Source organism: Ursus americanus, chromosome 6 (genome assembly GCF_024610735.1).
Source record: "Ursus americanus isolate L20-20 chromosome 6, mUrsAme1.1.p, whole genome shotgun sequence".
In the NCBI taxonomy this organism is placed as follows: Eukaryota; Metazoa; Chordata; class Mammalia; order Carnivora; family Ursidae; genus Ursus; species Ursus americanus.
Genome location: NC_142132.1, coordinates 15,299,108 through 15,311,506, shown reverse-complemented (window position 1 = coordinate 15,311,506; position 12,399 = coordinate 15,299,108). Strand labels below are relative to the sequence as shown.

At 33.1% G+C, this 12,399-nt stretch overlaps 1 protein-coding gene across 7 annotated transcripts in view; it reads left to right on the top strand.

Annotated features, from left to right (window-relative positions):
- The window catches only part of ATRNL1 (attractin like 1), a 747,087-nt gene that overhangs the window by 144,243 nt on the left and 590,445 nt on the right, over positions 1 to 12,399 (top strand). For all 7 annotated transcript variants that reach the window (XR_015724716.1, XM_045803217.2, XM_045803216.2 and 4 more), the window contains exons 11-14: positions 443 to 527; positions 2,028 to 2,236; positions 3,419 to 3,537; positions 7,212 to 7,344. Coding sequence is in view for 6 of the 7 variants with exons in the window: in XM_045803217.2 (XP_045659173.2) it covers positions 443 to 527; positions 2,028 to 2,236; positions 3,419 to 3,537; positions 7,212 to 7,344 (546 nt within the window). In the remaining variant the exon portion in view is untranslated. The remainder of the gene's footprint in view (positions 1 to 442; positions 528 to 2,027; positions 2,237 to 3,418; positions 3,538 to 7,211; positions 7,345 to 12,399) is intronic.

The following is a 12,399-nucleotide window of genomic DNA, read 5'->3' as shown; positions in this document are numbered from 1 at the left end:
TTTTAGGCATTACTTCACTGAATATTATATATTCCATTTAATTTCGTAAGCATGCATGTAAAATTTGGTTTAGTGATTTAATTTTCTAATTTTCTAATATGCCCAGTATTGGCGTTCATGCAGTTTACTATATGAGTCTTGATTTATTTAATAGAGATATGTCTTTGGAATTATCCTTCAATATAAACTATATACCTAATTTTTTTTCATTTTGATTATTCTCATACATTTAAATTTATTTGTGAGAATTTTATGCAGAAGTTGTTTTTATTTAAGGAATGATGCCAGTGAGTAATGAAACTAAATTGTAGGTCATGGCAAGTTAAGGAAAGGCTTCCTAATTTTAATTATTGTATCTTTAATTTGACCAAAGATGGTTTTATAGTATTTATCTTAATTTATTGTTTTATTTCATTTTTTGTTTTGCTGTTCTCTTTTCTAGCTTGCGATGAATGGAAAATATTACCGAAACCAAATCTTCATAGAGATGTCAACAGATTTGGACACTCTGCAGTTGTTATTAATGGGTAAAAAACATACATTTCTCAGTCATACTATCCATATATTCTGTTACTCTTTTTAAAAATTATCATTTGTACTTAATGGCATTGGGTATCCCTAGTCTATCATGGAATACATTTTAGTTCATTAACCATATCCTTCATTCTTTTGTATTCAAATATATTTTAGAGAAAGAGAGCAGTCAGAGTGCTGATATAAAACTAAAAGATACTTTAAAAAAATCATCTTGCCTTTTCTTTTTGTAGAGATCAGACAATGAATGACTTCTTTAAAAAAGATCAAACTGAAATGATAGAAAGGCTAGCCCCATATTTCTATCAAGGAGAACAAGGAAAGTGAGAAGAATTAGAGTCTCATTCTAGTTCTGTCATTAACTATTTGATTTTTGACAAGTCCCTTAACCTCTTTGGACTTTAATATCTTTATATCCCTTGGGATTTTGGATGGGATGATCATTAAGTTACTCCTTCCTTTAAGTTAGTATCATTTTTCTACTTTTTTTTTTTAAAAAAAGATTTTATTTATCTATCGGAGAGAGGGTAACCATAAGAGAGAGATCACGAGTGGTGGTTGGGAGGGGAGGGTAGAGGGAGAAGCGGACTTCCTGCTGAGCAGGGAGCCTGATGTGGGGCTTGATCCCAGGACCCTGGGATCATGACTTGAGCCAAAGGCAGATGCTAAACCAATTGAGCCATCCAGGTGCCCTCATTTTTCTGTTTCCATAGCAAAAATTTGGTAATGTGGCAGGAAACGACATGTGCTAAGCTCATTCATTAGCTTAAAATTTGTAATTCATAATGACATTTTTATAAGTTTATTTTATCACCACCTTATTCTAATTATATAAAAGTTCTTCAATATGATACTAAAAGCAGGTAGAGTTAACTACAATGAAACTATGTAATTCATATCAGTTTGTTTTCAAAACAGTAATAAATGAAATTCAGATTTATATGTAAAACCTCTAGGCTTCTCTGTTGCAATGCTCTGTTTAGTTGACTTTTATTTTACTCTTTTTAAATAATAAAAGATAATATTGAAGGATTTTCTCATCTTTTCCACTTATTAATAATATTGTTAGAAATAAAAATTATGCTCTTTTAAGGCATGTCAGACTTCTTTGGCACTGGTAGTTGAATTAATTTAGTAATTGTCTGGACTTACCTTTCCAAATTGAAGTTTTGAATGTCTTTTTGATATTTTACTCCTGGTCTATTTCATAAGAGGATAGTAAAACACTGAAACACAGACTCTGTATCTAATATCTAAATTCATTGTCAATATTCAAAAAGTGTAATTCTAGATAGCTGTTCTAAAGCATATCTTATTCATGTATTTTTCTATTTTCTATTTCTAAAAATAATTTTCTGTTTTCTAAAAATAATTGTTTTCTACCTTGATAAAATGTAAAATGTGTATTTAAATTTATTTTTGAAACATATGTTAGACTTTTCTTAATATTGTTTCTTTAAGATTCTTTTCTATTTTTTTCATTTTTTTGACAGGTCCATGTATATATTTGGAGGATTTTCTAGTGTGCTTCTTAATGATATCCTTGTTTACAAGCCTCCAAATTGCAAGGCTTTCAGAGATGAAGAACTTTGTAAGAATGCTGGTCCAGGAATAAAATGTATTTGGAATAAAAATCACTGTGAATCTTGGGAATCTGGGAATACTAATAATATCCTTAGAGCAGAGTGCCCTCCCAAAACAGGTAGTTTTTCTTTTTCTTCCCTCTCTGGCATAAAGCTTCTCTACTTGGCTAGAAGTAGTAATACATTTTGCTTTTAAGATTTACCTTAGTATAGCTTTTAGAAATTAAAAATTCATAGTCCTCTAATTAGGAATTTTAATGTTTGAACTTAGCAATGATTAATAATTTAATATTTTTATTAGCTATTTTTAGTTTTCTCTTTTTAATTCTATATGTAATTTTATACGTATCAATATTTTATGTGTAACATGGTCATGTACATATATTTTTATATATACTATTTTCCTATATAAAATGCTTTGTAAAATGCTCCTGTAAAAAATGCTTTGAAGTGTACTCTAAGAAATACTGTGTTTCTAAGAAATACAGTGAAAAAATTTATTCTGCATTTAGTAGTTTTTTTCCTTCTTTAATATTGCCAAACCAACCACAGAGTTAAAAGATTTCCTAGAATTTTGATGACTAATGTTTTTGTTTAATACTTATTTATAAAATAGCCCGGGGAAAGGTATTAAGGAGGGCACGTATTGCATGGAGCACTGCGTGTTATACACAAACCATGAATCATGGAACACTGCATCAAAAACTACTGATGTACTGTATGGTGACTGAGATATCATAATTAAAAAAATACTGAATAAGTAAATCAAACATGAAAAATTGTAGTAAATATTTACTTATGAGTGAATGATTTGGATAAAATTGTTCAATTTTCTTTAAATGGGTGGGGGTTTTATGCATTTTTTTATGCTACAATTAGCGACGTATTTTCAAATTTTGCTAGTCTATGATAACTCAGATGTCTCTAAATATCTTTATGAAGAATGATAAACAATGAGTATTTGTTACAATGTTTCTTTTAGATGTGTAGTAATTTTTTTTTTTTTTAGTAAAATACCTATAAGTCTCCCTCCCCCTCCATACTGGATAAATTTTAAATGGCAGTAGGATCCTGGTAGATTGAATAATTAAAATGACTTTAGGAGGTATCTCAAAACTTGGAAACACAATTCAAATTCAATATGAAGTAAACTTCATATTGAAGATGTTATTTTGATATTGGTCATATTTATGGTGTAAAAAGTCTTAGTGATTCTTAAACAGATGTTAAAAATGTGTGAACTAGGAAGTGTGACATTTTCTTTCTCAACCTGATGCGTTCATCTCCCATTTGTACTGCAGCTGCTCCTGACGACAGATGTTACAGATACGCAGACTGTGCCAGCTGTGCTGCCAATACCAACGGGTGCCAGTGGTGTGATGACAAGAAATGCATCTCAGCAAACAGTAACTGCAGTGTGGTTAGTACTTAACGGTGACGTGGTTAACATGGCTGCTTTCTAATCACTGGCTTGCCATTTCTAGCACTGCACAGATAGCACTTTACATATCAAGACACTTAGGAAATATGGAGGGAATCCCTCACTGTGTTGTTGTAAATTCACTCTAGTTTCTTGTTCACATTTGTCAGTCTAGATTCCAGTAACTTTTACTTCCTCCCATGTCTTTTAAAAAAAGACTATAACTATAAATGTAGTCTTCTGTGCTGATAGACATATTATTTAGGTAAGTGTTGGAATGATTTCCATGGGATTCTGGTCAGACATGTACATGCCCCATAGTGGTGTGGTCTGATGCTTTGTTTACATGCTTCGTATGTAAGTTTAACCTGAGGTTGACAGTGGTAGTTTCCCTTTATCTCTGTAGATCAGTGGTTCTCAACCAGAGGCAGTTTTGTGCCTTAAGGGACATTTGGCAATGTGTGTCGACATTTTTGGTTGTCACAATTGTGGGGCTGCTCCTGGCATCAAGAAGAGGCCAGGGATGTTGTTAACATTCTGTAATGCATGAACTCTTCCACAAAAAACAAGTATCTGCCTCAAAATGTCAATAGTGTTGTTTGAGAAACCCTACTTTAGGTAGACAACTGAAAAAAAATTACAAAATTAATTTTTATGGTAGATGAAAATGGATTAAGAGCAGCAAAGTTAACCTTTTAAGTGGGTACTATCAAAATATCACATGTTTTTAAGATGTCAACAGTTTGAAAGAAAATTTCAAAAAGTATTAATAAGTATAGCATTAAAAGGATTAAAAACTGTAGTAGGACCAAGGATTCTGTTACTGGGTTATTCCTTAAACAATTAAATGGTGTGCTTACCTATTTTCAACTAAATGTAACATACATCATTTCTTTTTTCAAATTTTTAATCACCGAAAGTATTCACTTGTACGTGGAGGTAAAAGGTAAAGAAAAGGGAGTTTGAAAACTAAGTAAAAAATTTTTATTATGTCATCAAAAATTTTCTTCAGTAAAAAGTCCTATTTCAAATATTTGTTTTATGGTTCTACACTAAAATAATATTCAAAACTTAAATGCAGGAAATTTTTCTATTATTAACTCATCAGATTGAAACTTTTGCTTTCATACATATTGTGTTAAGTATATACTTTCCAGCGATATAAGTTGCTTTAAAGACAGATCCACTTCAATTTTATGACTTTTAACGTTAATAGGACATGACTCTGCTTTGAAAATTTGAATTACTTTTTTATATTTGCATTAATGTTTATTTAATGGGGGTTATTTTAGTGAGTACTGTGGAAATAGGAATTAAGTAAAATAAAGCATGTGAATAAGGGAGTAAAATGAAGAATGTTATTAAATAAAAAATTGTAAGCAGATTGTGTTTAAAGCTTTGTTGGATAACCCTGAGTTTAGACATTGTGTTTAGACGTTTATACTAAGTGAAAATATGCATACCTCAAAAACTGTGTTATATAAATTGCTATCAAGTATTCGTCTCATGAAGTGACCTTAGACTTTATATTTTATTTTTTATAATGATGTGTTAACAAGGAAAGCACTGGGTGAGATAGTATAAGTGAGCAGATGGTACTCATTTGTAATTTAGACTCTGATGTAATGTCTTTTAGATGGTTTTATCAGAATGTCTGGTGATTAAGCTAAACCAAATGCTAATGGTTACAGAAAGGTCTGTGAGATTTTAGTGTAAATGGTGTCCATTGATACCCTATTTTGTTATTTAGTCGTATTTATTCCAAGTTGCACATTTTGTGCTCAAGCAGCTCAAATAACCTGCTTACTTATCTGGTTCGTTAGGCCAAAAAATATCAGCCATGTTTCAGAATAACAGTCAGCTTTCTTTCATCATTGATTAAATTGGCCCTGTGTGTGATTGAAATATAATTTCACCTATTATACGGGTTCAGTGTAATGACTATTGTTTGTAATGAAGAGCAGTGGAGTTATTTGGATGGTGGCTCTAATGACACTATTGTTAGTCTAAAGACTGGCATTAAAACTGTTCTTTCTTTTATCCTAACAAGTTGTTTAGCCATTCTCCTGTCATTTTTACAGGTTTTTCTATTTATCAGATGATTCGAGTAAATTTATTCCCTTTCCATTAGCTGACAAATGTTTGGAGCTATGCACTAATTACTATATAGAATAATGCTAAGATTTATATCCTATAAGAAGAAAGAAAGCTACGAATTAGAAAAAGTAACAATAAAAAATATATATGTTCTGAATGAAAATATGGTGGTTGAATAAGAGTCACAAAGTAATTTGAGATTTAAAAAATGTATCTTCTCTGATTTTTTTTAGAATGAATAAAGACAAACTTTATCTACTTTTTATCTCTTACCTTATAGTATATGTAATTTGCTCTAAAGAAATTAACATCTTTGGAACTGAGGTGACTGCAATGTATTTTATGTGGGAAAGTATAGCAGTTTATAAAAAAATATTTGATGAGTGACATTTAAATTAAGAGGATAAAAGTTGCTTAAACCATTTTTATATATGGGATAAGTATAACTAAATTTTAACTGTTAACTTTATTGACTGAAAAGAAATATTTAGCTCCTTTAGTTAATGCCTGAGTTAAGCATTTGTATCTATAGAGAAAAAAAGATTGAAGTGGGGCTCAGGGTTCAGCATAAAGTTCTTTATGTTTTTTTTTCAAGAATCATGGAAAGAATTGAGTCAAATATTTTTATCATAGATATTGATGACATCATGTGAAATATCTGAACCCTGGTGTATGTAGGGAACTCCCACCAAAGTTCCTATGTCGCCTATTTCTTTCTCTTTTTTTTTTTTTGACCTTCAATCTTTAATCTCTTAATACTGAAATTTAGTTGACATCTGACTATGTTGTATGGTAGGTTTGATCAAAGTCTGACTTCTGAGGCTTCTTTGCAGCCACCATAAAGTAAATGTGACAAATACAGGAGAAATGTCAATTAACCAAAATGATTATTTAGTGTCTGTAGAAATAAAATTAGTTTGAGTTATTGCAAAAATAATTAATCTTAGATTGTATTTGATTTTGATAAAGTATCTCTGTACTTTTTACTACTTATTTCTACTTCATTTCTAGGGGTTTGCATGATAGTTTTATTATGACTAGAATTCTTTCGTGTAATCATGAAGAGAAATGACTCTCTGCATTGGCTTTATTTATTGAATTGGAAGCCCATTATCAGATTCAGTAGAAAAGGTTTTCATTAGATGGTTTCTGTTTCAAATTGCAGAATTTGCACATTTTTTCCCAATAAACATATATCGTAGTTCCAACAACTATAGTTTAAAGAAATGAGTAAAAAAGATTCTGAACTGGATTTGGGGTTAGAAATCTGAATTTTAAAATTCACCTGATGGGGGCGCCTGGGTGGCTCAGTCCCTCTGCCTTCAGCTCAGGGCATGATCCTAGGGTCCTGGGATCGAGCCCCTCATCGGGCTCCATGCTCCACTGGGAGCCTGCTTCTTCCTCTCCCTCTCCCCCTACTTGTGTTCCCTCTCTCACTGGCTGTCTCTCTGTCAAATAAATAAATAAAATCTTAAAAAAAAACAAAATTCAACTGATGATTTATATATACAATGAAGTTTAAGAATTATTGCTACACAAAGGTGAAAAATAACATGCTTTATCTTTTAACTTTCTAGTCTGTGAAAAACTACACCAAATGTCATGTGAGAAATGAGCAGATTTGTAACAAACTTACCAGTTGTAAAAGCTGTTCGCTAAACTTGAATTGCCAGTGGGATCAGCGACAACAAGAATGCCAGGCTTTACCAGGTAAAGATTTCAACTTGGTAAATGAATTTGATGGTCCACAGATGAATACCATTAAAATAAAGAGCATTTAGTAAGAACATTCCAGTTTCTAAAATTAAATTAATAGCAAATAAACAATAACATTGGAGTAACAATAACATTATTTCTGTAAGAAAAATTTGTATGTTTTCTTCCGATTCTTTTAAGATGTTCAGGATTTCTTGTAATTATTATACTAGTGCATTCATCAGAATTCTTTTCAATTAAAAAAAATTATGTCTTAAAAACAAAATAATAAGCACTCAGACTAATATCGAGATTTAATGAATATTAACATTTCAACCTATTTGATTGTTTTTAAAGTGCCCTTTATCTTTGAAATACTGGGAACCATTTTTTACTGACTACCTTATTATTAATGATAATTTTTATAAGTTTTATATAATTTAATGAGAATCTATGTTGTGTAAACCAGAGAAAAGCCCATTTAAAAAAGCAATTTCAATTTATTTTTTACACATAACACTCTTCTTAGTAGACACTAAGAACTCTTCCTTTTAGGGGCGCCTGGGTGGCACAGCGGTTAATCGTCTGCCTTCAGCTCAGGGCGTGATCCCGGCGTTATGGGATCGAGCCCCACATCAGGCTCCTCCGCTATGAGCCTGCTTCTTCCTCTCCCACTCCCCCTGCCTGTGTTCCCTCTCTCGCTGGCTGTCTCTATCTCTGTCAAATAAATAAACAAAATCTTTAAAAAAAAAAAAAAAAAAAGAACTCTTCCTTTTAAATATAAAGGTAAAATCAGAAAATAGGGGAGTAATATAGGTATTTAACTAGTTCTATCTTCTTGTTATACAGGTAAACTGAGACATACACTGGTTAAGTGACTTGCTCAAAGCTGCAAGGCTTGTAAATGGCAGATTTAACTACTAACTGGGTGTTCAGTTTTTGCCTTTCTCTATCCAGTGGTTTTTGTTTGTTTTGTTATATTTTTTTCAAAAAAATTTCTGTGCCTACATAATTCTAAAAAGTCCTCGAAAATGCCATCAAGGGATTTATGTCATGCATAGAAGTTCATCTAATAAAATAAAAATTAGAATGCCTTTAAAAGCACCATTCAGATTTTAGAATGTTTACTTAAATTTTGGGTTTTGTTTATTTACTGACCTTTAAAATTTTTAAACAGTGATATGTGCACGTGTGTTCACTTTGAAAAAATTATGGAATATTAATCCAGTTCCAGAGTTTGAGAAGCAATAGTGAGATGACACTAAATTTGAAAGTAATTGTGATATCTAAGTGTTAAATTCTAAAATCAGCATGTAGATCAGTAAAAATACAAAGTTGTTTTAAAAATCTTGGACCAAGGGGCACCTGGTGGTATAGTCTAACCGACTCTTGGTTTTGGCTCAGGTCATGATCTCAGGGTCGTGAGATTGAGCCCTACCTAGGCTCCGTACTGGGCATGGAGTCTGCATAGGATTCTCTCTCTCCGTCTGCTTCTGCCCGTCCTACTCCATGCACACTCTGTCTCTCAAATAATGTTTTTAAAAAATCTTGGACCAAAATAAGATTTGACTGAAGGAATATATATATTTAAAGGAGGATTGCTACAATAAGAAGGGAATTTGATTGCCAATAGAAGTTTGGGAAAAGAAGTGAAGTCACATTTGGTACTACCCATTTACTCATTTCCCAGGAAAGAATGTTGGTTTGGTGTAAGGGCTCCACTTGGCCAGGCTATTTTGGAGAATAATAAATACCATACAGTAAATGCAATAAAAATTACATTATAAACTAACTTCCCTTGTTTTATGTTTATATTTACTAGGCAGCAATTTGGGTATATATAGTTTGTTTTCCACTAAGCTTGTCTCTTGGAAGTGAATGCTCTAGATGGAGGACCCCGTCTATCCAGAATTGGATTTTTCCATGAACATTTGTGAATTGCAGTTTTCCATTGATCTCGTATAAACTTGGCAATGTGAATTTATCTCACTAAACTCATTTTAAAAATTTACTGCTCCCCATTTAACTTTGAAGCTGAGTTAATGCTCAATATTAGAAAGCTTACATTCAGGTCAGCGGTACGCTTTAGTTTAGCCCCAAAGACCCATGTGTTTGTTTTCATTTGTACGATTTGTCAACCAGGTGTTTTTGTCTCCTAAATCCTTTCTTGATTCAGTAAGGTAACAGAAGCCATAATTAAACAAAACTTTTGTACTGTTTCCTTAAAGTGATTAGGTACTTTGCTATATTGCTATAGGTGTAGCCTGAAAAAAAAATGTGTTTTAAACAATCTTATTAAATGATAATTATACTTTATTGAGGTATTACTATGTTCTAGGTACTATTCATAGTACCCAATTCAATAGGATAGCAGTTATTAAAGAACAGGAGTCCCGTGCTCATGGACTCTTTCAGAGGGTCCCTGAGGTCAAAACTAGTAATATTAAGATATTATTTGCTTTTTAAATTCTGATTTGGTCATGGGTTTACTATGGAGTTTTCCAAAGGCTATGTAATATATGATTCCAACAGATTGGAGAAGTAGATATGAGAATACAATTGTCTCATATTAAACCAACATTAAGAGATTTGCAAAAATGTAAAACAGTGCTATGCTTTTCACTATTTTTTTCTGTTTTAAAATAAAATCTGCTTTTTATTTTAAGTTGTAATGTTTCCCCCCCAACATTTTATTATGAAAACTTTCAAATGTACAGAAAACTGGAAAGAATCATAGAGAGGACACCCACCCAATACCCTCACCCAGATTCTACAATGAACATTTTGCTCTGCTTTATCTCTGATCTGTCTGTCCATCCCCCTATTCATTCATTGGTTATCTTAATTTTTTGATGCCAGTGGCCTGATTTGAATTGTCAGCTTCTCTTAGGGAGAGAATTTGATGACACATCTCTTTTGGGCCTGTATCTAGCATAAAGGGACAAGACACTCCAAAAGCTGAAAGTGTGTTTGTAATGAATTTTTAAATTACAATTTTATTCCATTGTATATATGGACCACAACTTCTTAATGCAGTCATCTGTTGAAGGGCATCTCGGTTCCTTCCATGATTTAGCAATTGTGGACAATGCTGCTATGAACATTGGGGTACATATGGCCCTTCTCTTCACTACATCTGTGTCTTCGGGGTAAATACCCAGTAGTGCAATGGCTGGGTCATAGGGTCGCTCAATTTTTAACTTTTTAAGTGACCTCCACACTGTTTTCCAGAGTGGCTGTACCAACTTGCATTCCCACCAACAATGTAGGAGGGATCCCCTTTCTCCACATCCTCTCCAGCAATTGTTGTTTCTTGCCTTGTCAATTTTTACCATTCTAACTGGCATGAAGTGGTATCTTAGTGTGGTTTTGATTTGAATTTCCCTGATGGCTAATGATTTTGAACATTTTTTCATGTGTCTGTTAGCCATTTGTATGTCATCATTGGAAAAGTGTCTGTTCGTATCTTCTGCCCATTTTGTGATTTATTTGTTTCTCGTGTATTGAGTTTGAGAAGTTCTTTGTAGATGTTGGATACCAATATTTTATCTGTAGCATCATTTGCAAATATATTCTCCCATTCCGTGGGCTGCCTCTTAGTTTTTTTGACTGTTTCCTTGGCTGTTCAGAAGCTTTTTATCTTGATGTAGTCCCATAAGTTCATTTTATCTTTTGTTTCTGTTGCCTTTGGAGATGTGTCATGAAAAAGGTTGCTTTGGCCGATGTCGTAGAGGTTGCAGCCTATGTTCTCCTCTAGGATCTTAATGGATTCCTGTCTCACATCGAGGTCTTTCATCCATTTGGAGTTTACCTTTGTGTATGGTGTGAGAGAGTGGTCAAGTTTCATTCTTTTGCACGTAGCTGTCCAATTTTCCCAGCCCCATTTATTGAAGAGACTGTCTTTTTTCCACCGGATGTTTTTTCCTGCTTTATCAAAGATTAGTTGCCCAAAGAGCCGAGGGTCCATTTCTGAGTTCTCTATTCTGTTCCATTGGTCTATGTGTCTGTTTTTGTGCCAGTACCATGCTGTCTTTGTGATCACAGCTTTGTTGTACAGCTCAAAATCTGGCATTGTGATGCCCCCAGCTTTGTTTTTCCTTTTCAACAGTTCCTTGGCGATTCGGGGCCTTTTCTGGTTCCATACAAATTTAAGGACTATTTGTTCCAGTTCTTTGAAAAATGTCCTCGGTATTTTGATCGGGATAGCATTGAAAGTGTAGATTGCTCTGGGTAGCATGGACATTTTAACTATGTTAATTCTTCTGATCCATGAGCATGGAATATTTTTCCATCTTTTTGTGTCTTCCTCAATGTCTTTCAAGAGTGATTTATAGTTTCTAGAATATAGGTCCTTTACGTCTCTGGTTAAGTTAATTCCAAGGTAACGTATGGTTTTTGGTGCTATTGTAAATGGGATGGATTCCCTAATTTCTCTTCTTCACTCTCGTTATTCGTGTATAGAAATGCAACTGATTTCTGAGCATTGATTTTGTATCCCGCCACATTACTGAATTGCTCTATAACTTCTAATAGTTTGGGAGTGGATTCTTTTGGGTTTTCCATATAGAGTATCATGTCATCTGTGAAGAGAGACAGTTTGACTTCTTCTTTGCAGATCTGGATACCTTTTATCCCTTTTTGTTGTCTGATTGCTGTTGCAAGGACTTCTAGTACTATGTTGAATAATAGTGGCGAGATTGGGCATCCTTGTCGTGTTCCTGATCTTAAGGGAAAGGCTTCCAGCTTTTCCCCATTGAGAATGATATTTATTGTAGGCTTTTCATAGATGGTTTTTATGAGATTGAGGAATGTACCCTCTATCCCTACACTCTGAAGGGTTTTAATCAGGAAAGGATGCTGTATTTTGTCAAATGCTTTTTCTGCATCTATTGAGAGTCATATGATTTTTAAATTTTTCTTTCTGGATAAAATCTAAGACTCTGATCGATTTGTGAATGTTGAAACACCCTTGCATCCCAGGGATGAATCCCACTTGGTCATGATGGATAATCCTTTTAATGTACTGTTGGATTCTATTAGCCAGGATCTTGTTGAGGATTTTGGCATCCA